Genomic DNA, 25,524 nt, shown 5'->3' with positions numbered 1-25,524 from the left:
GTTATAAATTTTAAATCATTTATCTTTAAAACTTTGAGTGCAATGTAATAAATCCACTATTTGTTTAAAATTCGACATAATACAAAATCTTTTTTATGCGTTTATTGTGTACAATGTTGTGTTATAGATTTTTATTAGTATTGAAATACATTTATTTTTCACATAAATATGTTTTCAACAATGATGGTCGTTGGTTTTTTCAATTCTATAAAATAGAAAGTGAAAAAATTAATTTCGTGATTTAAAAATATTGTTTGTGAAAGTCTATTAACTACTTTTGAAATAACCTACTTTTAAATTGATTGACTCGAAAGGTTAATTAAACTCATGACGTGTTGACATCAGAATGATGATAGATAGTCATTCTCATCTCGTTTTCCAGTAAACACAATTACTGAAAAGTACCTGCAGGAAACGAATGGCTTTAATTAAAAGTGATACAGTAGAGAATGTCCTGTCTGCAGCTGCGATTTACTGAGAAATTATTTTGTACTAAATATATAGAAAGATATCACAATAAGTTTCTTATTACTTATTATTATAAAGAATATAAAGTCTTATTATAAAGAACTAAAGGTACCTACTTTGCAAGTTCAGCTCGCATAGCTTATGACAAGCTTTTATTAGACTAGCAAAATTATTCACATATGAATGAATGTAATTTACACGGGTGAAATTTTGCAACTCAATTTTGAAGCAAATGTATTCATATGTTTAAGCTGAAGTTTTGTTAACAAATTCGGTTTGAATAATAGTGCATGATTAAATGTGTAAAATAATTCTCCATAAAATATAACGGCATATCCAAGATGGCGCATTAATTATTTTTAATGAACTTCTACAATATGGATATGAAATAAAAGAACTTTTAAAGATTAACTCGGAAAACGTGTTCGGTTATAACTAAAAAAAGAAAAATTAATTAATAGTGAAAAGCCTTTTAAATATAAACTTTATTCGAAAACACTAAAATGAAAAAGTAATCATTTTGCTCCCAGATAAAGTAAATAAATTGATTTAACTGTACTTATGTTAAAATAACAATTTTTTTTTTCATAAAAATAATCACAAAAATTACCAACAAATAATTTAGAAAATGTTACAAAACCGTATAGATACTTAATAAATGTAGAACTTATCCAACATTTTTTCGAAATAATTTCTAATGTTTTTTTTATCCTACGGGTTTCGAAATCAAAATATCAGTTCGTTGTAAAGACAAGTTTAGTGGGGTGCAAAATTTTTATTACAATGATTGAAGGTTTTAAGCTTTAAAAGTCCCAGGCCATATCACACCCAAAATGTTTTAATGTAGAACGTCATTCGAATTTATGCAAAAATTAGATTGAAATTCGTTTGATCTGATTAATAATAAAAACTTTGTATTGTTATAATTTTTGTTATTGTTCCAAGGAGGATCTAGACGAAATTTTTAAGACAATACTTGCTTTGCAAAATTTTTTAAAAGTCAAAATGTATATTTCGAAATATAAAAACTTTTAGCGGATCTTAGATCTTAGATCTAAGATCCGCTAAAAGTTTTTATATCTAGCTAATCTTAGATCTCATTACTTTTAGCGGAGATGAATACGTGAAATAAATTTTATATGCATGTAGTAGAGCCCTCGAGCATTTTTGATAGATTTATTCGTATTATATCTAAAAAAAATCACTTAATGAAGTAGACGTCGAAAACCATACCGAGTTGGTGAGCTTGTATAAATTACGAAGATGGCCCTACCTTCAAAATAATCTCACTAACTTGTTCACTTCACAAGACATCAGATAAGAAACACAAAGATGTTTCGTTGAATTATTTTTGGGCTGTCCCAATATAAAATATTACCTTTTGTGAAAACAAATAATTAGTATAGTATAAATTAGTATATATAATTAGTATAGTATAATATCATAGAGAGAGAAGAGCCTATCTGTCGTCAAGTACTACAGCTTGAACATGGGTTGGCTCGACCGGGGAAGTGACTCTCTCTCACAAAAGATCGGCGTGAAGTAGGCTGTAATAGTTGCGTTTCGTCTGATGAGTGAGAGAGCCGGTTGCCCTCTCCCTTTTCCTACTGTTTCCGGCCATTTCCCTTTTCCTACCCTTTCCTCTCCCTTTTCCTACTGTTTCCTGCCATTTCTTTTTTCCTACCCTTCCCTCTCCCTTTTCCTACTGTTTCCTGCCATTTCCCTTTTCCTACCCTTTCCTCTCCCTTGTCCATAATTAAGGCCGATAACGCATATGCAATATTCAGAAATGCATAGGTCTATGGGTGACGGTGACTACCTTCCATCAGGTAGGCCGTCTACTGGTTTGCCGCCTTTGAAATTAAGTTCAAAATAATATAAGCAACGATAGGAAAATTACTATTACTTTTGTATGTAAAATAAACCTTTTGGCGCAATGCAAGGTATTTTTGTAATATAAAGAATTTAAATAGTGTAAAAACGGACGTATTAAACACGCAATATTGTATAGAACAATAATTTAAGTTCTACAAGACTTATCTAACTTATACAAAAACAAAACACACCGATAAGTTGTTGTTATTCAATATTTTCTTTGGAATCATGAGAAATATTTGTTCATCAAGAAATTCTTAGCTTTTTAGTAGTTAAATAAATTTATAAGCACGCTATACAAAGAGACTACCAACACTGAAGCCATGAGATTAGTTCTTTGTAAATATAATACGATCACGCTACAATGAGCACCAAGTATTAAACATTTAATAATGAGAAATACTCTATACCCTAGCATATATTATAATTCTAATTAGTTATCTTTAATTTTGACTTGTTTGAAATTCTTTACAGTTTCCACTACACACAACAATAATAAAAAATCAACCAAATCACTAATAAAGCTTATTTTTACAAAAGCTCATTTGAGTGCTTAAAAAAGATTCCGAAAATATGTACCAACTCCCTATCCCTTTCTTTTCCTTTTGTTGACTTTTCATAGTTCGTATTACTGATATAAAGAAGTATTAAAAGTAAAATTGACCATATTTATTTATATACATATGTTATAATCCTAATGAGAATTTAATAGTCTGTTTTATTCCGTAGTTATTTGTTGCAATTATGCCTTAAGCTCATGCCAGTACATAAATTTTATGGACTTTATTCACCACCACCAGTCACAAACTGACATCTATAACAAACGTTGTCCCCTTATCATGGAAAGCGTTGAGCCACAAAAAGAGGAATAAGAACTCGTCTAAAACCAATGTAAATCTTATAAATTAATAAACCTAAATTCTTACTTAAAACCTAACCGAATATATTTTTCTTTAACAAAAGTATAATAGGTACGATATACATTTTAACAACTTTTGGGGTTTAAATAATTTATAGGTAAAAAGAAAACTTGTATTACCAAAGGAAATCTTTGTAGATCCCTCTAAGAAGTAATATGAAAACCATTTGAATTTTTAATTAAATATATGGAAGTTCTGTTAAAAAAGTATAATATTTTTTATTTAATAATATAATAACAAAACTGAAGTTGAACGCTATTTTAGGGGACCATTTTTCGTCCTTGACAACCGTTAGATATTGGTTCTACAACTGTTTCATAGGAGAAACGGCCAGGATGCCCGTCACTATTGATTACCGAGGATGTCTTCTTAAAAGTCTATAATATTATTCAAACGAGAATGCACGAAGTTGCTGAGGCTATAGACATCTCGTATTGAATTGTGACGAAAAAAAAATAAAAGCCATTACATTTTAATTTCTAGTACTTGTACCGATCACCCGTTTTATACATTGCTTAAAAAGGCAAGATAAAAAGAAATTAAATAAATAATAATCATTACAAAGCGGACTAACAATACAGACTCATTACGTGGTAGAAAAGGAATTGAACAACGAAAATAGATTTAGTACATCTAAGTTTTGTAATTTCTAATAAAATTGGTTTAAGGAGGTCTTAACCTAGGTCTTATGTGATCACAATCACTTTTTTTAATGTAGTTAAATACGCCTGACATTAAAATAACACTAAATTAAAATTTATTTTATTTGCTTTGGTATTATTAATAGGTGCTTTTACATATTCTTTTCTATTGACTGATCTTTTATAATATAAAAAAATACTTTGAAATTTGCTTTTCTTAAACTTATAAATTGCCATTCAATATCTTAATCAAATTATTACATTACTTATAAGTGTCAATAAGAGATGGCGCATAGGAAAATATATTTAAAATTAGAACACTTGACACCAAATATCTGGCTACGTTATATATAGAAAAGTTTGCATGTGCGGCTGGAAGCGGTCACACGTAGTCTTCCGTATAAACAAATTCTTAAAGGTAAAATATTATTTAATTATCATAAAATATAAGTCGTTTTTTAATAATAGTAATATTTCTAGGTGGCAGGAAAACCATTAAGTAAATTTTTTGTATTAAATCTTCTTTCGTATATACTTTCGTATCTAAGACCCGAAATACGTATTAAGACAATTTATATTATTTTACATTAGATATCAATTATTAATTAGCTCAGATTTATCCTTCGTCTCAATGGATTTGTTTATTGTTATTGTCAATTTTTCATAAGAAAAATAAAAACGGAAAAGATATTACAGCAACTTTATTTCTACCTCGTCTATTATAAAAATAAATAATATTTGTAGCATTATTTTTTAGTATATATAAATTTGTTTATATCTATAGAATTATTTACTATAGATCATTTAAAAGGGATTAATATACTTTTAATTTTTATTCAAAAGTTATAATTTTACCGTTTCGAATAAGACAGACTGTCTATTAGACAGACATTAAAATATGGAACATTTTGTTTATAAATATTGAAAAATTTTCTTCTTGATTTTTTATTTCAAGCGACATAAAATAGTTCAGAAATTATATCCTTGAATAATTTAATATGGTAAATAGTTTATGTTACTAGTGAGAAAATGGGTATAAATATATATGATATTATATTATCTCAATCAAAGGCTTGTATGAAATATATTCTAGAGAGCCAAAGGTAAGTTAAAATGAATAGAGAGCAAATTATACTAGTTGGTATTTAAGCTGTATCTAGACTGAAATACAGTTGGTATTTAGTGATATACAAATGTGGCTATATTTATCTGCCCGAGGGTCGAATGTCCGATGCATGGTGTTGGAGGGAGTTATTTGCATCTGCAGGTTTAGCCGGTAGTCAAGCGGATTATTACATTTGAGGCTAATATAAAGTGAAAATATGAGTATATAGAAGTTACATTTTGAAATAAATTTATTTCAGTAAACGTAATAATTTACATAACATACTAATATTGTATAATAAGCTTTTACACGATTTCCATGAAAATAATTTCCAGGAACACACCATACTAACGTGTACTGAAATTAAAGTACTTGAAAATGCTTTTTATTTCCCATATTTTATTTTTCCAGACGTAGTCTTACAATATTTTCATTTCATTAATTATGAGAATAATTAATGTACCACCAAGCAGTCCACGTTCAAATCGGCATATTCATCACGAATTATACGGATATTTCTTTCATTCGTAATAAAAAAATTTCGGTTTTTTCGTTTATGCTACATTATTGAGTGGGGTTAGTTTAAAATATACATCAAAGATTATATACTCAGTGATAATTTCAATATTTTTTGTATGTCAAAGATGGATCAAAACGGCGTCGACTTTTCATACGCTACCATGTGCAGTGATGTGACGCTGTGTGCGAACAATAAGGGTTTTTTTAAGAACTTCGCAGAAGAAATGGTTTCATTGGCAGAAATTGATGGATGGTTGGATGACTTTGAACTTATTGAGGACAAGGAAAAAGTCCTAGCAGTAAGGAATAATCAAAAAGTAAGTAAAGTTTGGTTACAAGTTCTGTAACAATAAGGTTAGTTTTTTTTTTATAAATAAATAAAAAATATTTTTATCTGAGCACAAATACAATTTATTATAAATTGAATTAAAATTAATCTATTCAAAAAATTACAGATTATGGAACCTATCAATGAGTTATTATCTAGAATTCAACCCTTATTCCGAGGTAAGGACGCAAGAGTATCGCATGAAAAGAAAACTGCAGCTGTGATAGCCTTAAAGAATGGAGATCTCGTTAAAAGTCTTTCTCTAGCCAACCAAGCCGTGCTTCGAGCTCCAATGACTGGTGTGTATCTTTTTCTTTGCTAGTATTCACATAAATGACTCTCAATTTTTCTTGTTGTATTAAGGTTTAATAAAAAAATTAATAACATTGATTTCTGTAAAGAAAACTGAAACTGTGAAATTAAAATAGGGCTTAGCTAATATTAAAATATGAAAATAGTTATTACTTCCTCCACCGCCTTCTGAAACACTTTAAAGGTTCAATGACTTGAGAACCTTCCAATGGAATTCCACAAAATTGATTTTACTTGAGTACTATTTCCTACAAATTTTGCGGCATATATATCACCGAAGATATTTTTTCTTTTCTAATCCTCATATATAATAGGCAATAATAAACATTTTAATTATATTATATATTTAACATATAATTTGAAAAATATGAAGAGTATATTTTTAGTTTGCAAAAATGTTTTATCTTTTATTAAATATAATGAATTATTTTTAATGTTCCTTATATTTCATAAATAATTGTTATAAAGCTAACCTTTTCAAAATAAAAGAATATTCTTCAAAGGATTTTCTAAGTTTCAACTACTTTTTCAAAAAAATAAATTTAAAAACAGATTTATCATAATTTAACCTATTTGAAATAAGATGACCAATACCATACAGCCGACAGATACTCAACTGCCATTATATTTTTTGACTCAATATACACTACATGTATGTATTTTCGCGATACGAGGACACGAGACTATCATCTCACCTGTCGGTTAGTTGAAATATAGCTATAGATGGAAACGGCACTATCTCAGAATAAACCCATTAATCATTTTCTTAAAGATCTCGACCTGGTAAATGCGAGGTAACGCCGACATAAGCAAACTTTTCGAATGCTTTTCTCCGGGCATGAGAAAAGTGAAATCGTATAGCTTCATCGTATGCGAGATTTATATGAAAAACAGTTATACAACTACTGTTGTACATATAAAGGTCTAAATTCCAATACAAAAATCTAAATTCTAGGTGGAAAAATACTTTACTATAACATTTAACTAAATTTTAACTCATACTATTTAAATATATTATTCATAGCAAATATAACATTATCTAAGGAATTCTTGGATGCGTGGAAATAGTATCTCATTTTCGCAACAGTTTGCAATGATTACCATTGGTTTTTAAACAATAATTCAGCATAAAAAAGTATAAGACAGTCGGTCATGTTAATACTAAGATTGTACGAGGGTGTGCCACGTAACACTTTTATCACAGGCAATAACGCTTTTATAACATTGCTACTTTGAATTGGAGTTTTTCAGTATTTTCAAATTTACTAAATGAATTGATTAAATTCACACACAAGAAAATTGATAACAAGTACCACTATCACTCCATTTGTTATTTTGTATTATTTAACATTTAAACCTAATATTATATTAAACATGTTACTTTCAGGTACCGATGAAATAATAGATAGTGGTATAACACTCGCTTTAAGCCTCTGGGTTCGTTCGGAAGTTTTGTTAAGTCTAAACCGTCCGAAACCAGCTTTAGAAGACCTTAAGCTAGCTTTGAAAGAACGGCTTCCAGCTCGTATGAGAGCAGATTATTATTGGAGGATGGGCCACTGTTACAAGGGTATTCTAATAACCTTAACTAAAGACCATTTAAATTTTCTAAACAAATATAACAAATAAAAAAAAATGTAGCAATAAGTATTTTATAAATTTTTGATCAGGTTTCATTCTTGTTTTTAAATAAAATTATTTAATTTTTTGAGGGCTGCAACTTAAAATATATTTTCTTTCATACATATCTTTAAATATGACATAACCTACTGTTTCAAAATAGTAAGGAGAAAATATTCCAAATAAATTAAGAATACTTCAAAGAACATAATATATATAAACTATCTAATTGAATTGACTGACAGTGAAATGAAAATAATAATTTAATAACATCAATAACTCAAAGAATAGAATAGAATAGAATTTAATAAGTAGCAAATACTTAAGAAACATAAACCTCTCTATAGATAAGTATATTAGTATCTGCCATTTAAGGACCTTTGACCCGTTGAAAGTTTAGCCTTTGTTAAGTATTTCAGTCCCAAAACACGTAAATGTGTTAAGGATTTATAATCTTCCGTTCCTTACCGTTTTATCATATCTTTATTTAAACTTTCACACAGATTTTGTCTTGAATTAATGTTCAATATGTAATTAAACAAAATACCTCTCTATTTTTAATTTTAATTTATGTAGTGTAAATTGTGAAAATAAAAACCTATTATATGTTTACCTTACAACATATAATATTTATTTCATAAAAAATATTGCTAAATTATAGGTACTGGTGAAACAACACGAGCTAAGGTTTCATATGAATTAGCTAGCCGGTTATTGGGGGATAAAAAAGAAGCAAAAATTCAACTAGCTAATGATATCGAATCATTAAAACACTCTACACAATCCGAAAGTCCTTCCAAACTGAAAGGTACAGTGGACTTTGTTCGTTACTAACTCAAGTATATCCCAAAATATCAAATAGAAGCAAAACTAGCTGAAATTTTAAAAATCAAAATTTAAACTTACCCAGTCAACGTAAATCAAAATATTATTACTTAGATTATAAAAATGTAATGTGATAAAATATTATGTGGAGTAATTGATCCAGTAATACTTTTCTATAAGTTTAACGCCATCTTTACAAAAAAAATTATTTACCTAATTTTAAGTGTTAATCAAATTACCCCGTGTACTAGAACTCCTTTAGCGAATCCGTCAGAAATTAGAAAACAGATAAAATGATGTAATTATGTAGTATTGCGGTACATATTTTAATACTACTCATATTTCATTAAATAAACACAATCGCTTCATTATTTGTTCCCATTTAATTTGTAGGGGTAAGCGTGAATACGGTAGGGAAGCACTAAATGGAAAATTAATAAATAATGAGGCAATCAGTATTCGTGAATTCAATTTAATAACTTAATTATGGCTTTCACACGTGCTAAAATACCATTTTTATTCTTTCAGAACCTCAACTCACAAGCGGTGCAACGTTAAATTTACCAGCTCTTTCAAAATTATTAAAAATTACTGAAGATAACGAAAAGGTACTTTATTTTTAAATGTGTATTTTATTTCAATTCAAAGAGTTTTAAGTTGTTTTTAGATTTTTACACTTATAAAAACCATAAAACACCACATACGTATTTTAACCCACTACTTATAAAATTTGTTGAATGTGATAGTTATGAAGTATTTTATAAAATTAAAAAAACTACTAATTCTAACTATTTCAATTATTTCTTTTTTGGTAAATTTATACATTCAAATAACTCTAGACTTCCTGTCGTAGTAGTATTTTGTTTGGTATGATGAAAGCTCAGTACACAATAGGTCAACTCATTTCTCATGTGAAAGATGCTCGTATTATGTAGCGAAATAATAATGATAATAAATAATAATCAATAAAAATACAATTTATTTTACAAACGGTTATTTTACACTAACGCTATAATTTTTCGTGTTTACTACAAATGTAACTAACATCAAAGCAGCTATTATAATTTAATATTACATTCTTAAAATATAAAACAAGAAAATAATATATAAAAAAACATTTACTACCAAATTGAAAAAATATAAATAAACCTTACAAAAACTATACAGGTTAAAGATATTTACAATATTTATACTTCCTTTTTTATTTGCTTGATCGACCCATGTCAGACACAAGGTGGAAAAAAATCTCAGTTTACTGAGCCACAACTTTGAAACTTCAATCAGTTCATTCAAAGTTATATTTTTTTTATTTTTTTTCGTTATGACGTTAATAGAGAGCAACATTATAATCAACTTATACCGACTCTAGTATACAACTATTGGAACGAAGTTCCTGTCTGCGATTTGCGGTAAGAGTTGACTCAAACTGGAACATTGTTCCTGACTGTGGCAGTACTTGACAGGTCTATTATTTTAATATTATTAGAAAAGTTACGAAGATTTCAATTGTTTGTTTTGAACTACATAAGAGATCAATTTAAACCTATTTAAAATTATTAAGTATGTGAATGTTATCAAATATTCCACAAAACCTTAATGCCTAACTTAAAATTAATATCCAGATGACATTTAGACAATCTTAGAAAAAGGGTGATTATCTAGATTTTTTAAAAAGTTTTAAGAAGTTAAGACATATGCGCTCATCTAAAATAAGCTGTACTATTTTATTAAAAAATTGTCTGGAAAAATATAAAAGATACAATATAAATTCAACCGCAGACAGACCATCTTCTTTACTTTCATGTTTCTCTGTAAAAACACAGACAAAGTTTTATGTAATTTCTTTATTGACTTTGAAGATAGCTGAAAATGACGATGTATTTTCGCAATTATTTGTATTTCTTTAAGAATGTTGTAAGGTCGCATTGGTCAATGCATTATTTTATTTTAGCAAAGATATAATCATCGGCTTAAAAATAGAAAATGGCCTACATATAGTTTTTGTATTATATTTGTTTATTAAACAAAATCCACGCAATAAAAATCACTCTGCTATCATGGCTTTATTCTTTATTTACGTTTACCTCATTTTTGACAAATTCTCCTTTGTTTATTATCTGTTGAACTATCCACCAGGGCCGTTACGCAGTTGCTAATGCTCCAGTAAAAACCGGTGACATAGTTTTAGTTGAAAGTCCCTACGCTGCTTGTTTACTCGCTGATTGCCATGGCTCTCACTGCCTTCATTGCTTTGTAAGGTAATTCAAATTCTAGACTTTGTTTATCATTAATAATATTTTTAGTAAAATTTTATGTGACATTAATATTCCATTGTCTTTTATTCTACCTACAAAAAATAAAAATCTATAATTCAATAGAAAGTTAAACAGTTTCTGAAAATTGCATAATTGAAAAGCGCTTTTAAAAATATATACTTTTGTTATCATTTAATAGATTAGAAGATTTTGAGGACTCGGCTCCAATATGGTGTCCCAATTGCTCAGGAGTAGCATTTTGTTCGATACAATGTCGAGATGCTGCAATTTCCACATATCATTTATACGAGTGCCCGTTTTTTAACCTATTTATTGGTATATTTTTTTATTCAAATAATATTTAACTTGTGATAGGTTACCAAGGCCATATTTTTGATTTTTTATTATACACATTTTTGAAGGTTCCGGAATGTCGGTACTTAGCCACATTGCTCTCCGTATGGTAACCCAAGCCGGACTGGACACAAGTCTTTCAATACATTCGAAGTTTTTAAGCAATGAAGTTAAGACTATACAGAGTCCGGTATTAAACGATGTTGAAGGAGAAAAAAAAAAGTTTAAGATAAAAAGTAGAAAAGAGAGATTGAACAGAACAAGAAAAGGTATGAACATTATCGAAAATAAAACTTCCGATACACAAGAAATTGAACCACAAATTAAAAATGAGACGAGTTACAATGAAAAGATAGAAATGGCAGCTGAGCAAATTTATTCACTGCTGGCTCATTCACGACAAAGGAAGGGAGCAGATTACCTAAAGCGTATAATTATGGGCATGTTTCTAACGGAATGTTTGAAGAAAACCGATTTTTTTAAAAATTGTGAAAAAGAAAATATAACAAGAGGTAGGTTTTTAAGAATCCAATTTCATCAGCTGAACAAAGAAATACAAATCAAAATTACCGTCTTATTAACTAGATTTGTATTATGAAAATAAATTATAACATTTTTAAATACCTTTTTATTTAAAAATAAATTAAATACACAAAATAATTATAAGAAATAATGAGATAAAACTTATATTACAGCTGAAATATCAATTTGCGAATTGATAGTTCGTAACTTGCAATTATTACAATTTAATGCCCACGAGATCTATGAAACAGTGCGTGGAGAACATCAATTTAGAGGATCTAAACCAGTCTACATAGGCGTAGGAATTTATCCTACAGGAGCCTTATTTAATCACGAATGTTATCCCGCAGTGGCACGGTATGTTTTTATTTTAAACCAGATCGTAAAATTTACATTTTACTACTGTTACATATGTTATTCTATTATTTAGTTCGGATTCGATGCTACTCAGTTTGAAGATGTAGAGAAAAATGTATATTATATTTTATTTACATATATCAAAAAATACAAAATGTTATTTTTTTTTTAATAAAAACCCTACAAATTAATAACGTTACAACAATTGAGTACCTGAATACTTAATTAAACATAAAATTCTAAAACATCCAACAAAGAATTATTTTTTTTTTTTAATTTTTCTCAAATTTATCAATTTATGAATAAAATTATTGGTTTTGGAAATTTTGTGAAACTATGCTCAAGTTGAAGTATCTTATTCTTCCTGCAACTTTTGATACTAAAGTTGACTAATATAAGAATATCTATAATACTATAAAATCGCATAAATATCTCTAATTACTTTTTATATTGCAATTTTACTTATAATATTTTACAGATATTTCTATGGTAAAAAAATGTCATACCGCGCGATACGACCTCTTGAACCAGGAGAGATTGCCGCTGAGAACTATGGACCGCATTTTTTGATGCGCACGCTTAAGGAACGCCAAAGGATGCTGACGTGTCGATACTGGTTCAGATGTCAATGTATAGCCTGCGTTGAGGATTGGCCGACTCTCAAAGAAACTGAATCTAAATCACCAATATACTTGAGGTTTGATTCATAACACAAAGAGAAACTAACAACTTAACATATATTAGCTAGTTTCAAGTTACGTTACGAAAGGAAGGAGGTTCTCACTTCTACCATGTAATTTTTTATAGTTTTATAAAAGAACCTATTGTCATGATTATTTGTGTGAGAAAAAAAAGGCATATAACACACGCTGTTAACTAAATTATTTTCTTAAATGTTTGAATAGGTCTTAATTTTCTCATTTTATAACTATGATTTGCACTTAGAAATAAAAATGGATTCCATATAAATCGCTGTCAGCGCACGTTGATTAAAGAATAAGGATTTTTTGTCTCAAGAGACTTCCTATTTGCTGTGAATCGGATTTAGATTTCTCAATTCTCTTTCTCCTGCTTTAACTATCTCAGTTTAAGCGTTTGTCGAAAATAAAAGCAGTGGGACGAGTCTCCTGTGGCTACTGTATTGGAGGCTACGTTAATTACATTTTAGAACGAAAGATCTATTTATATTTAAATCATAAAGATAAAAATTACTGCTTAGAAACAAAATTTTCAAATATCGTTTACCGTTTTGCTGATTTCATTTATCATAAGCACGGAAGCACATTTATATTTTATTTACATTCTAAATAACATTTTACTTTCTAGGTGTCTCAATAAGAAGTGCCACGGAAAAATTAAAGTTATCAAAAATCCAACAAACTTGAAGTGCCCGAAATGTTCTATGGCCTTTAATAAGACTTCTTTGAAAGAATGTTTAAACGAGGTTGACATAGTTCTCTCGCAGTACGAGGTAACTTTGACTGAACCATAACTTAGATTCTTTTCTTGTACGTATACGAGCATAATAAATTTTGAATTTGTGTTTATTTTACAACTTTTTTAAATGAAAATGCTAGTATAAATAACGTCAACGCCAACATCAACAAAAAGGTTGCTTAAATCTTTCATACAAAAAATAATAATGCTGTAATTTTATTATTTAAAGTATGCTATACTATAACATTAATTTTATACTAATATTAAAAATATTTACGAAGGCAGGTGCGAAGCTAATGGAACAGCAGCGGCCCCAAGATGCTATCGAAATATTCTCAAAAGCCATTGATTGCTTTTATGACTTTGCAATGCCTCCACATCGAGAAACACATATAGCACAAGAATCGCTAAGGTCGTGTTATGCTACATTTGGAAACACCCATATTTTAAAAGAAAAATGATGTCAACCCTTGTTAACAGGTCAATACTGTAATAAAAACCTTTTATCTCGTAAAAAAATTTATTAATGAATACTAATGGTATACAATGAATATTAATAACTATATTCTGTTTTACATTACAAGAAGAATATTGTTATCAGAAGACAGAAAGATCAATGAATGATAACAGTGACCCTTTGTAACAAAAGGCGGCGCTACTCAGTAACAAAACTCTTTTGTACTTCATAATTATGACAGATGGACATTAACTGACGATTGAACTTGAATCGAAAATTTTCGCAATAAATTTATCAAAACAAAAGACTTAAATGAGAAAACTTTACAAGAAATAAAAGTGCGTAACTATATCTACTTGCTCGTTCATATCTTTAAAGCGAAATGTGCCACGCTTATAAGCGCGCATCCCAGAAATCATTCTATACCAAAGATTTATAGTTGATAAAAATACATTTTTAATAGTACATGACTTAGATAATGTGGGTATATATTATATATATTCGATATATATCATCTTTGGACTGTTCTATGGATTATCGAAAAAGCTTTTGCATGCACATTCCTGTTGATCCTCTCCATCGCCCTCACCATCCCCAGTACTAGATACAGTTCGCCTGAGAGTCTGAACCTGTGTCTGCAAACCAAGCACACGTAATTGCGCCTGTTCAAAGTTTTCATTCAACCTCTTTATCTGGCACTGCATGCGACATTGCAACTGTAAAAAATAATAAACCATTCTTTAAACCCTGATAACGATTATTTCGGCCCAATAATTAAGTTAATTTAAGTCTAGATTTCTAGACCAATTGATTGTTATTCTTACTTCTTCTCTTTCTTTTTCTGCTGTTTTCACTTGTGCTCTCGTTGCAGCCAGCTGTCTTTCTAGTTCACCTATTGTAGTCTGCATGCATCTGAAAACAAGAAATAATTAAACTGTTTAAACGTTCGCTTAAAGCAATTTCCTTTCGGAAAATTGCATGTTCAGCTTATACGTGTCTTAATTAGTTACATTGAGGCATGGTAGTTCAATACTAATTTGAAAACCGATATAATTTAGTATATACACATCTAGCGGTAGTAAAATACATTTGTGATTAAACATTAAAATAACATATTTATTAATAGAGAAATATACAAGTCATATGTGTTCATATTTACTTGCGCAAGGTCTCAGTACGTTCGTTGGCTCGTTGCAATGCTCTAGCTGCCTCGTCACGCGCTCGGTCCAATTCACCGCCAATCTGAGCGCACTCATGCATTTTCTCTTGGAGACGCTTTTCATTCGCCAGTACCGATTCTTCCATTCGTATTACGTTAGACCTGTGAAGACATTTTAAAGTGCCATTTATAGTCTGATTCTTACAGGGAGACTTTTACATTTACTATTTGTATTTTATTAATGAAACATAATATGCAGTGTGTAATTTTTTGGATCATATTTTGACACAAAAATAGAGATCATAAAACCAATATAAAATAATAAGAAGAGAAGAGTTTTTTATTTATTTACATTTAAGGTTTTACCTTATTTTGAACTTATGGTAGGAGTCGCATTCCCTTTTAACTTTAAAAAATACTGCTTAACTTATAAGACGAACTCACGTTTCGTTCCTAACTAAACATTTATAAACTTACCTACTTTAACATATTTCTATAACTTCTCTTACATAAAACAAAAGCTGAAAACACTATTATATCGTTTCAACCCTTAATATAAAAACTAAAATTGTTATCAACTTTAGTTTTTAAAATAAGGGTTAATGACTGAAAATTGTTTACTGACCTTAGAGCATAAACTCAATTATAATCATTTTATCAAAGTAAATGCAGAACTAAGTAATTTTATTAAAAAGCTTTTCTATTCTTTGTAGCTCGATAGTAAACAGTATTATATATAAGACCTTTTTTTGGGTGACAGGAAAGTCAATCATGACAATCAAATAAATATCTTGATGATTATGTATGGTTGTGTTTTAATATCATCGCTTCCAAATAAGTTTTAAGATTTGGATAAAAAGAATTATACTACAAATGTTATGTAAACACTGTATTTTTACTCACTTGAGACGTTCAATTTCATTTTTAAGACTCATATTCATTTCAGTTAATTGTGCTATTCTTTGTTGCAACAGCGCCATTTGTTTCTCATCAGCACCACGTTCAGGACCCTTCTCTGGTGGTTTTAAGCTATTGTGTAAAAGCACATGAACCTGTTCATAGAAAAACAAAGTCAGACAAACGTGTGACGGTTTAAAACAAAATCTTCCAAATATATGACTATATAAATTTAGTTTATATAGTCATATATATATTTTGTTTATATAGTTAGTTTTATATATTGGAACCTTTTCTCTTGCTGAATTTAACTCCCTGGCTAGTTGTTCAGCATTATGCTCTGCTATAGCTTGCGATTGTTGAGCATCTTTCAACTTCAACTGCGTTGCTTTCAATAAATCAGGGATGGGGGCCAGTTCTTGCAACTTTTCTTGAAATTTGAGCTAGGGATTGTTAAGAAAATTTTTATATAAAGCTTGTGATAATAATGCGAATTTTTTTTTTAAATATTTTTACCTTCACACGTTGAATCTCAAGATTTATTTGTTCACTTATTCTGGTGTTGTCCATATCCATCATGTCCATCTGCCTACGTTGTTCTTCAACTAGTTGTTGAGCTTGGAGGTACTAAAAAGTAAAATTAAATAATAGCCTCAAACTAATAGACTATTGTGAATGAAAATTAATACGCACCTTAACTCTGTAATCTTGCAACTGATTGTTCTGTTCTTTCATTAAAGTCCGAAGTTCATCAATTTCTTCCCTAGCTTCACGGTAACATTGCTTCAAGGCCCTTACATTAACTTCTTGCTCGAAAGCCTGTTCTTTTGTCCCCAATAACATATTTGTGTGGGTAGTGAGACCTTCAAATTTCATTTCTAATTCACGAAGCTTATTTTGAACTTCCCGATGTTGACATCGTTCCTTCTCCAATTCTTCCTTCTTTTTAAGTAATTCTGTTCTCAACATCGCGCACTATTGTTTTATGAAATGTGAAAATATTATTTGAAAATTTTTTTCCTAATTTTTATTGGTAAAAATTTCTAATAGTATTAATGTTTATAAATTAATTTATTAACAATCACTTAACCATGAAATAAATTCATTCGATATTCTTATCATAAAGATGTTAAAATAAAACAAAAATTTCAACAAATAGTTAATCATGGGACGATAACAGTTTATGTCAGGTATCATTAAATACCTCAGTCACTTTAGTCTTAAAATTTTCTTCCGTTTGTCGTAACTGTAAAGTAAGCTTCTGCACTTCTCTTTCGGCTGGCGTCTGTAAAATTTAATCATGTATTAAATGCTAACCGACAATCATGATTTGTTTAAATATCCCGAAAGGTCCTACCGGAGGTGCATTGGGATTGCATGGTGCTGGACATGGCGGGCAAACTCCACACTGAAATTTTTTATTCACATATTAATAAATATTTGATTTCAAATATCAAAGTTTCCCTTAATAGTACTGACTATCTATGAGGTAAAATGAAATCGGTCTATTTTAATAAAGATTCACGGTTTTCAGATATGTTGCATTTTATTTTACTCGTATGTACTTTCTCCGAATCTTTTGGCCAGAGATCTATTTCATTATTTAATTATGAGAAGTTCTTAATTTATGTATTCCGAACTAAAATAAAATATTATGAATTAAATGTTATTAAATTAAAGTAAAAGACTAATTACTTATATATTAACTAACTAGGAAGATATGAACTTTAATAAAATTCTGAGTTCAAAAATTTTATATTATATTTAAATATATATATATATATATATATATATATATGTATCAATTATAGCACTAATGAAAATATTGCGACTTGAAACTGGCAGTCAGTTCACGTATTCAAGCATTCGGTTCACGTAATATTTAAAGAGCTTTCACGGCACTTTCAAAGACTTTCTAAGATAGTAACTAAAACAGCAATTTCATTTTTTTTTGTAATCCCCCCAACAAATCCACAGATAAGTCATTGATGAACGAAATAGAATTTTATGTTTTTTTGTTAATAATAGGCTATTCTTTCAAATGACTTGATTTCAATTACCTTGCTATTTTTATGTTATAAAATCAATAGAAAATTTTAAAACTGACTAACAAAAGCTAGCCCTTAATAATTTTTGGCTATGATTTTTGAACACTTCAGTTGAGATACATGATTTGTTACATGAAATATCATTGTTTTTCTACGTTTTTCCTTTTACACTTCATATTTATTTAGAATTAATAATATTTTTAAAAATAACATCAGACCGTGACTTCAACTGTTAGGTTCGACAAATCGGTTAAGTAAATCATGAGAGCAGAGTCACATTCAGTCACCTTCAATAACAAATCAAATTGAGGTTCTGTATCACTTTCAGCCCCATAAGTGCAACTAGGTGGATTTAACTCAAAATGTTTCACATAACATATAAACATCATAAGCTTAATAACAAACATTCAAAATAATATTAACAGAGAGTAATTGAAAGCATGAATTGTAATCCGATAATCCTATTTTATACCCACGCTTTATTAAATTAAAGCTATGACTAATACTTCATGCATACGATATGAGCTGGTTAATTTATTCTATTAATTTTATAAATTAATTATTATAATCATAGTTATTATATTATAGACATCAATGGTTACGGAATAGAAAAATGTGTACTAATTACCACAAATTGTTTCATTGCTAATTTACCTCATACTTCTGATAATTAATATTCGTATAATATCAGCAGCTTTATTAAGAGAGAAAGCTTTTATAATATGTACTTGTCATTTCACTACAGGATCTTCAGTTATATGATAGCTCAATTTAAGCAACAAAGCATGTGCACAATAGGCTTCTGAGAAGGATTTGATTTCTTTATATGTTTTATCTCTTAAGACCGAAAAATTGAACTAAGTACAATAAAATTCAGGACAAAAGTAGATGGTTTGTGAAAAATATATATTCATATACATTTATTTAAGATATGAAATCTAGTAAATTTAACAAACACTCATGAAACTACTTTCGAAGTTTTATTTCTTAAATGCGATAATGAATCATTTAGTTATTTAAAGTTCAACAATAATCTTTTGTTAAAATAAAATCTACGTTCATAGTAAATATAGCTTTCTGATTCCTTACATACGTATCTTTCAACATATGCAAAAGGATACTTACAGCTCTCGTCATAGGAGGGACCGGCGGCCCTCCACCCTGCGAACAAATACCTCCTAATAAATTATTTTGTAATAGAGTTGGCGATATTAATAAAAGTATGCTATACCGCCACTATGCTAGTAATGTTATTTATTACTTTATTTTACAGAATGAATTATGTAATTAAAAAAAGATACTGTTATATGTATGTTGTTTTAAACCTACTATTATTTCAGGTCTACGAGTATAGAACGGATATAATTTAATTAATATTAAACTACTGTTTATTTCAAAGTAACTGGCACCGAGAGCCGGTTTACAAACAACAAATTAATTAACTATTGTTCTATCAATCAGACGTAAATTAAATACCGGTTGTTCAAAGCATGTATTCTGACCCCCGCCACCACGGCAAGCGCTACCAGCAGCCGCTTTAACGTCAGCCATTTCTATTCTTATATTACGTACTTCCAATTCCAAATCAACAAGTTGCTTTTCCTAAGAAACATACATTTATGACAAATTGTAATATTTATTATTTTTTAATTATAGGTTATAAGAAATTCTCACAATATCAACCGTTGTATTATTGTAATTGTTTAATTTTATAAGCAATTCTTCGGCGTCCTTTACTGGAATTCTTTCATCTTCCTGTAAAATAGTAAAAAAAAAATTTGCAAATCGGCTCCCAAAATTATAAAATGAAAAAATTATATAACTAGGCGTCAAAAAATATTTATGGAGTTCGAAGCAAAATTTCCATATATTTGTTTTTATTTTACCTGATTACTTACATCTGAGTCTTGATCACAAGAGATGTTCATTGAAGTGGCATCGCCCTGTTAGGAGACAGAAAAAATATTTAAGAGTGAATATATTTTTTTTCTATTCGCCTCTCTAAGAATCGTTTTTTATTGCTGATTTATAACAATGTACAAAAGTCCGTTTCGGTTAAACTGAATTTGTAGAGAAAAACCTTTACAATTTGGGATCTAGTAGCAATGCTTCTAACGAGCAGTGGTGTAGGATTTACCTGTACGTTGATTAAAGGCAAAACTTCTTTACACCCGTAAAATGAAAATATAACTTTACCGTTACTTAAAAATGTACAAATCGGGTTTTAATTATTTCGTTCATTGAAATTATACACCATAATAACGTTTTCGCTACCAGTACAACGTTATGAAAGCTTGAGTTATTTTAATGAATACCTCTGGATTATTTCTATTTAATCTCTCATGAAGCATAACATTCTCTTTGTTCATTAATTTTAGTTCGCCTTGAAGCCTTTTGATCTGAGCTCGACAAGTCTCCAAGTTTTGATCCTTCGTCATTAACTCCTTGTAAAGGATGTACCTAAAATTTATTTTAATTATTACTTACCCTGTGTTTATTGCATCTTATTTTTTAATTTTGCTATTGCTTAAGTGTACATAGTTCTGAAATTTTGATGATGATTGACAGTTATCAATATTTACTGCATGACGGATTGACTTTTAGAATTCTATTTTTAAATAATTATAATCTAGTATACAACGTTTTGTGTCAGACCGACTGTTTCAAACGATATTGAAAATATTCTTTTTTATTGGAAAATAGGTACTAACAATAAAGTTTGCACTTTTCAAACTACTTTATAAAAAGGAAATTATCGCAAATATTCTTTTTTTGCTGACTGTCTGATAATGTAAAAAAATTCAATTAAATGTTAAAGAGGTCTCGTTGGTATTGATACTGTTAGGTTTTACTTTCATGAAATAAAAAGCATACCTTCATTTAAACCAATTGCTCAAAATCACAAGATAAAGACATTTTGATATTACAAATGACAAATGCAACTATAATAATATCACCAATAGCTGTTGTATCTGTATTTTTACTAACTATCAGTATAATCTTGTTTCATTCTATAATAATCAGTTTTAAAAACATTTTATATTATTCATATATTTTTTGCAAATATTTATGAGAACTTTTTAATTAGCCTGAAGTCGTAACCTAAGAGCGGCGGGTAAAAAACGTATGAATTTTAAAACTTCTTAATCTTTTTTATGTATGTAACCTAGTTCAAAAAACTCCTTACTTTGAAGATATATATTTTCTGAAGATAAATTAACCATTCTTCAAAAATTATCATAAAATCTTTAACTCTAATCTGTCAAAGTCACCATTACCCTTTTTTAAATGTTTAACAAAACATTCCAATTTCATTAGTCTAAATGCAAACCTTTTTACTTCCAAATCCGCATTATCGGCTACCAATTTTTCTTGCATATCGTAACTTTCGCTCAATTTCCGAGTTAAATCGATTTCCTTAAAAAAACACAATGATATCTATATAATTTTTGTAATATCCAAATGTAAGTAAATATCTTTACAGTTTATAAAATAAAATTCATTAAAAACATCCAATTATATATTTTCACATACGGATTTGCTTCGAGTAGGGGCCTCCATTTCACCAGTATAATTTTTTGGAAAACCCAATATTACAGACGGCTCCTTCCTTTTTTTTCCGTGTAAAGTTAAAGACTCTGCACCAACGGGGAAATGTTACATAATACTTGTTTATTTTATAGGTGTTAAGGTGGTATAGGTGAAATATAATATTTTTGATTCTTAAATTAATATGTTAACATAAAAAAGAAACGGAATCTTTTTTTTGGAATAGCTAATTTGCTGTAAATTTTTGTCATTACCGTATTTATTTTTATTCAAAATAAAATGTTTGCTTCATACACACCGTATATTTTATTAGGAATGTTATCCATTTGCTGACAATCTTTTGACTTTATTTGATATTTTTCAGGACCAACCAGCCTTTGAATGTTCTTAGTAAGACGGTCAAAGCGTTCCATTTCCCGCAAAAGTAATTCATTGCGGTCGCCCAACTCCTTTATATCGGCTTCAGTGAGATTCGTTTTCTGAAATAATAAAATTTACCATAACATAAAAAACGATATTTAATAAATTATGAATTAAGTTTAAATTAATTGAATAACCTTCTGAATGTCAAGAAGTCTTGTTCTAGAATCTTTAATTATCCTTGCGCTTTTTCTTGTCTCATGATGTATGTCACGAATTTGCCTTGTCAACGGATCATTAGGGTCTAACGATGGAGAAACTAAAATAAAGAAAATAAAGTTTTATTTGTACAATACAACATAAAATCATTTTTATAATTAATTGCATACTCACAAGGCCATGTTCTCTGAAATAAAAGAAAATTGTCTGTTATTAGAAGAATTTATAAGTTATAATAGATGTAAAAACAAATTTTATAAACTTATTATAATATAAACACATTACATATTCAATCCACAAGGCTTACAAATATTAACAAAAACTAAGTGTTAAATTTCACCTTTAAAGCACACTGGTTTTCACAAAATGTACCAGACTTCTCATATTTATATCCTTCACAATTTTGGCTCTCTTGTACATTCTTAGAGCTCTTTTTCGAAGAATTTGAAGAATTCTGCATTACAGGGCTGGAACTGTCACCTTCAGCTAAAGTTCTTTTGTCAATTTGATCTATATTTTTTATTTCTTCATCTCGTTTATCAGACTGCAAAATTTTATTTTTATATTCGATTCATCCATAAAAACAGATTGCAAAATAACCTAACCTTCGAAAATAAATTCGGAGATTTAGAAGCCTCAAAAGTGTAATATCCAATACAAATTTTATACGAAATAAACTTATCTAAATTTATAGAGCTTCACACTAGTCAAAGGTAAAAGTCTATAATTCCACCCAGTTACCATTTATATGTATCCTTTATTTATTAACCGACAAAGTGTTCTCGAATTATTATTTATTTCCAAAACAATAATATGCAATGATGCCTTTAATCAATTTCAAATTTTATGATTGATAGCATTTTTATAAGATATTAAATAGCATAACTTACTAAATTCGATTCCGATGCCGAAGGACCGTCTCGCGGTGATTTCCAAATACGGTCAATGGCGATATGCTTGTCCGATTTTTTAAGAGTGGTCCAAAGCTTCGGTAATACAAGCTCTGGACTGCTTATAGTCTGATCAACTTTATGAAAATTATTTGAAGATTCACGGTGACCAAATCTCGTTTTTGAATTGTCTTTAGAAGCCTGAAATTAGATTGTTTTAATGTATTTCATCAAATCTCTCCTTCTGTCGGTATTTCAAAACTATCTTTTAGAAGTAGATATCCTTTAGAAATAGTATCCTTTAGAAATTGTAATATTTTTTATTTTTGCAATCGAAACTTTAAAATATTAATCGAATATACTATAAACTGTTTTAAACCTTAACTAAAAAATATTTTAAGAAATGTTGTAATGGTAGGGTTTAGTTATTTTAAATGAGAACCTCAAAATATTATATGTTTTCAAACATTTTTCGGATTTTTTTAGTTTTGCGATGACAAACATAACCGCCCTGATTTATTAAATACTTTCCAAAGATTCAAATTTTTTTACTGTAATACGATATATGATCAATTTTTGCTTAAAAATTATTGATAACAATACTATTATAACAAATAAATAGATCTGTCGACTCGTCGTTATTTACTTTGGAAAACAAATTTATTTTTTAAATTGTAACATGAAATTTATATCCTTATTCGGAAACCGGTAAATACCGCTAAAGCAAATCCAGTTTCATCTAATAACCCTAGTTACGTTTATTACGGATGTTACCTATATCAGTTGATTCGTACGGTGGCTGCATATCCCCGAAAATTGATTTTAGTCTGACGTAAACAGAGGAGCTTTTATCAGTAAAAACATCGATTATGTCAGTCATGTTTTGGTTGGTGATGGAAATTTCAGTACTATCTAAACTCATTTTACAAATCGCTGAACATGACAGGATAAATATGAATGGACGTAAAAGAAAAACACCGTAAATGAATAATTTGGGGCAAATTTTTCAACCAGGTGCGTAAAAAGTTTTGTCAATGATTATTATCGAATAGAAAATTTAATGTCCTAAAAAACGGTATTTTTATTTTTGTTTGTTATTTTTATTGTTTGTTATTCATCTAAATTCTGCTAATTTCATCTATCTAGACGGCCACAACCGATAGTGTCAACACAGCCTATGATGACATGATAAAGTAATTTCTAAAAATATAAATATTTAAGAAACAGAATATTTTATTATATAATTTTATTCTTCTAATTGAATTCTGTTTCTAGGTCTTACCTTCATTTTATGGTGATCAATTAACACCAAAAATTAAAAATATTGATACAGTCAAAACGGATATAAAAAGTTGACATAAATTTGTCACACAAAAAGACATTTTGTTACTTATAAATGTACATCGGCGAATAATTAAAACCTTTTTATCATTTATAATATTTTTTTCGTACGATGATTAAATAATCATGCGGTATATAACTAACATCCGACTTTATATTAATAAAAGAATTAATGACATGGTATGGTTTTGAAAGTGGATCAAAAAGCTGTTAATAATAAATAAATAATAGACTAAAATTGTGTACAATACAATAATAAACAGAACATTAGCATATCACGAAAGAATCAGATTTTTAAAATTTACTCGAACACATAATCTTAAATCAAATATGATATTAATTGAAACCTTAAAGCACGCACATATTTAATTAATAAGGTTAAGACAAAATTTATTTATCATTAAGCGATAAAACTTAATTTCAAAATGCTTCGCACTTATTCCTTACTCCTCGAGTGCGCCAAATTTATAAAACCTACTAATATTATAAATGCAAAGGTAAGTGAAGATGTATGATATTTGTTGCTCTTTCTCACTTAACCGTTAACGAGACGAGACAAAACCTCTTAATATTCAATGGATTCACCGTGCGGGTGCCGGGTCCATCGCGTTGCGGGGAGAGGAGCTTCAACAGTGCCTGGGACTTCTGACCCAGGTGTAGGTTTATAACAAGTCTCAAAATTTCCGTGTAGCTACCACAGGACCAAAATGTACCGGTTCTCTTGTGTGTCAAATCACATGACGCAGTCTATAGATGTCGCTGCCAGTTGGTTAGGATACCTTTTATTTTAACATAACTTTGTACATGTTTTTCTGAATTTAATCCAAAGACATGATTTGAGAGTGTAAATTTAAAAGAAATCAATCTAGACGATACATATAGTAAAATGCGGACAATACTTTCCTAAAACCAAAACATAATTTTGATTGAAATTCGCATTGTAGTAATGTTATAATAATTAAAATAACAAATTCAACGTTTCTCTGTTTATTAGGCATATAAACCAATTTGTTGAATAAAATGTTTTATTACAGTTTCACTCTAATATAAGACCTTCACAAATATT

General features: G+C 28.9%; 2 protein-coding genes across 5 annotated transcripts; one reads left to right on the top strand and one right to left on the bottom strand.

The window, feature by feature from the left end:
• Window positions 1-4,238: 4,238 nt before the first annotated feature.
• On the top strand, window positions 4,239-15,487 carry LOC116777385 (SET and MYND domain-containing protein DDB_G0284059). Of its 3 annotated transcripts, XM_061526607.1 has the most exons (14): window positions 4,239-4,322; window positions 5,654-5,845; window positions 5,984-6,155; window positions 6,834-6,869; window positions 7,556-7,738; window positions 8,450-8,596; window positions 9,142-9,221; window positions 10,750-10,871; window positions 11,068-11,204; window positions 11,291-11,734; window positions 11,918-12,101; window positions 12,580-12,798; window positions 13,428-13,572; window positions 13,820-15,487. In XM_061526607.1, exons 1-14 carry the CDS (start codon window positions 4,269-4,271, stop codon window positions 13,997-13,999), a joined length of 2,295 nt encoding a protein of 764 aa, XP_061382591.1. In that variant the 5' UTR covers window positions 4,239-4,268; the 3' UTR covers window positions 14,000-15,487. The 3 variants fall into 3 exon arrangements, with proteins under 3 accessions (XP_061382591.1, XP_032526792.2, XP_061382592.1); XM_032670901.2 differs by lacking the exon at window positions 6,834-6,869; XM_061526608.1 differs by lacking the exons at window positions 4,239-4,322; window positions 5,654-5,845; window positions 5,984-6,155; window positions 6,834-6,869 and adding an exon at window positions 6,975-7,090.
• On the bottom strand, window positions 14,123-24,501 carry LOC116777384 (paramyosin-like). 2 transcript variants are annotated; one of them, XM_032670899.2, is made up of 22 exons: window positions 24,400-24,501; window positions 23,118-23,318; window positions 22,568-22,771; window positions 22,402-22,414; window positions 22,206-22,327; window positions 21,947-22,127; window positions 21,634-21,737; window positions 21,431-21,516; window positions 20,415-20,559; window positions 19,986-20,042; window positions 19,774-19,854; window positions 19,576-19,701; window positions 19,225-19,260; window positions 17,409-17,459; window positions 17,256-17,336; window positions 16,745-17,026; window positions 16,568-16,678; window positions 16,342-16,494; window positions 16,058-16,206; window positions 15,155-15,316; window positions 14,820-14,907; window positions 14,123-14,711 (listed from the first exon to the last, which is right to left on the bottom strand). In XM_032670899.2, exons 1-22 carry the CDS (start codon window positions 24,403-24,405, stop codon window positions 14,523-14,525), a joined length of 2,628 nt encoding a protein of 875 aa, XP_032526790.2. In that variant the 5' UTR covers window positions 24,406-24,501; the 3' UTR covers window positions 14,123-14,522. The 2 variants fall into 2 exon arrangements, with proteins under 2 accessions (XP_032526790.2, XP_032526791.2); XM_032670900.2 differs by having other exon boundaries at window positions 19,998-20,042.
• Window positions 24,502-25,524: the final 1,023 nt, after the last annotated feature.

This window comes from Danaus plexippus, chromosome Z (assembly GCF_018135715.1).
Source record: "Danaus plexippus chromosome Z, MEX_DaPlex, whole genome shotgun sequence".
In the NCBI taxonomy this organism is placed as follows: domain Eukaryota; kingdom Metazoa; phylum Arthropoda; class Insecta; order Lepidoptera; family Nymphalidae; genus Danaus; species Danaus plexippus.
Note: the sequence above shows the minus strand (reverse complement) of the source record. Positions and strands in the feature narration are given on the sequence as shown.

What these genes read in the sequence shown, in the direction of transcription:
- LOC116777385 (XM_061526607.1), top strand. Translation starts at nt 4,269, where the DNA reads ATGTGCGGCTGGAAGCGGTCACACGTAGTCTTCCGTATAAACAAATTC. An exon ending in GTTTTTTAACCTATTTATTG is followed by an intron (nt 11,205 to 11,290) that starts GTATATTTTTTT and finishes ACATTTTTGAAG; the next exon opens with GTTCCGGAATGTCGGTACTT. An exon ending in AAAAGAAAATATAACAAGAG is followed by an intron (nt 11,735 to 11,917) that starts GTAGGTTTTTAA and finishes CTTATATTACAG; the next exon opens with CTGAAATATCAATTTGCGAA.
- LOC116777384 (XM_032670899.2), bottom strand. An exon ending in GCAATCCCAATGCACCTCCG is followed by an intron (nt 17,337 to 17,408) that starts GTAGGACCTTTC and finishes TAAATTTTACAG; the next exon opens with ACGCCAGCCGAAAGAGAAGT. An exon ending in CAGAAAAAGAAAGAGAAGAA is followed by an intron (nt 14,712 to 14,819) that starts GTAAGAATAACA and finishes TATTTTTTACAG; the next exon opens with TTGCAATGTCGCATGCAGTG.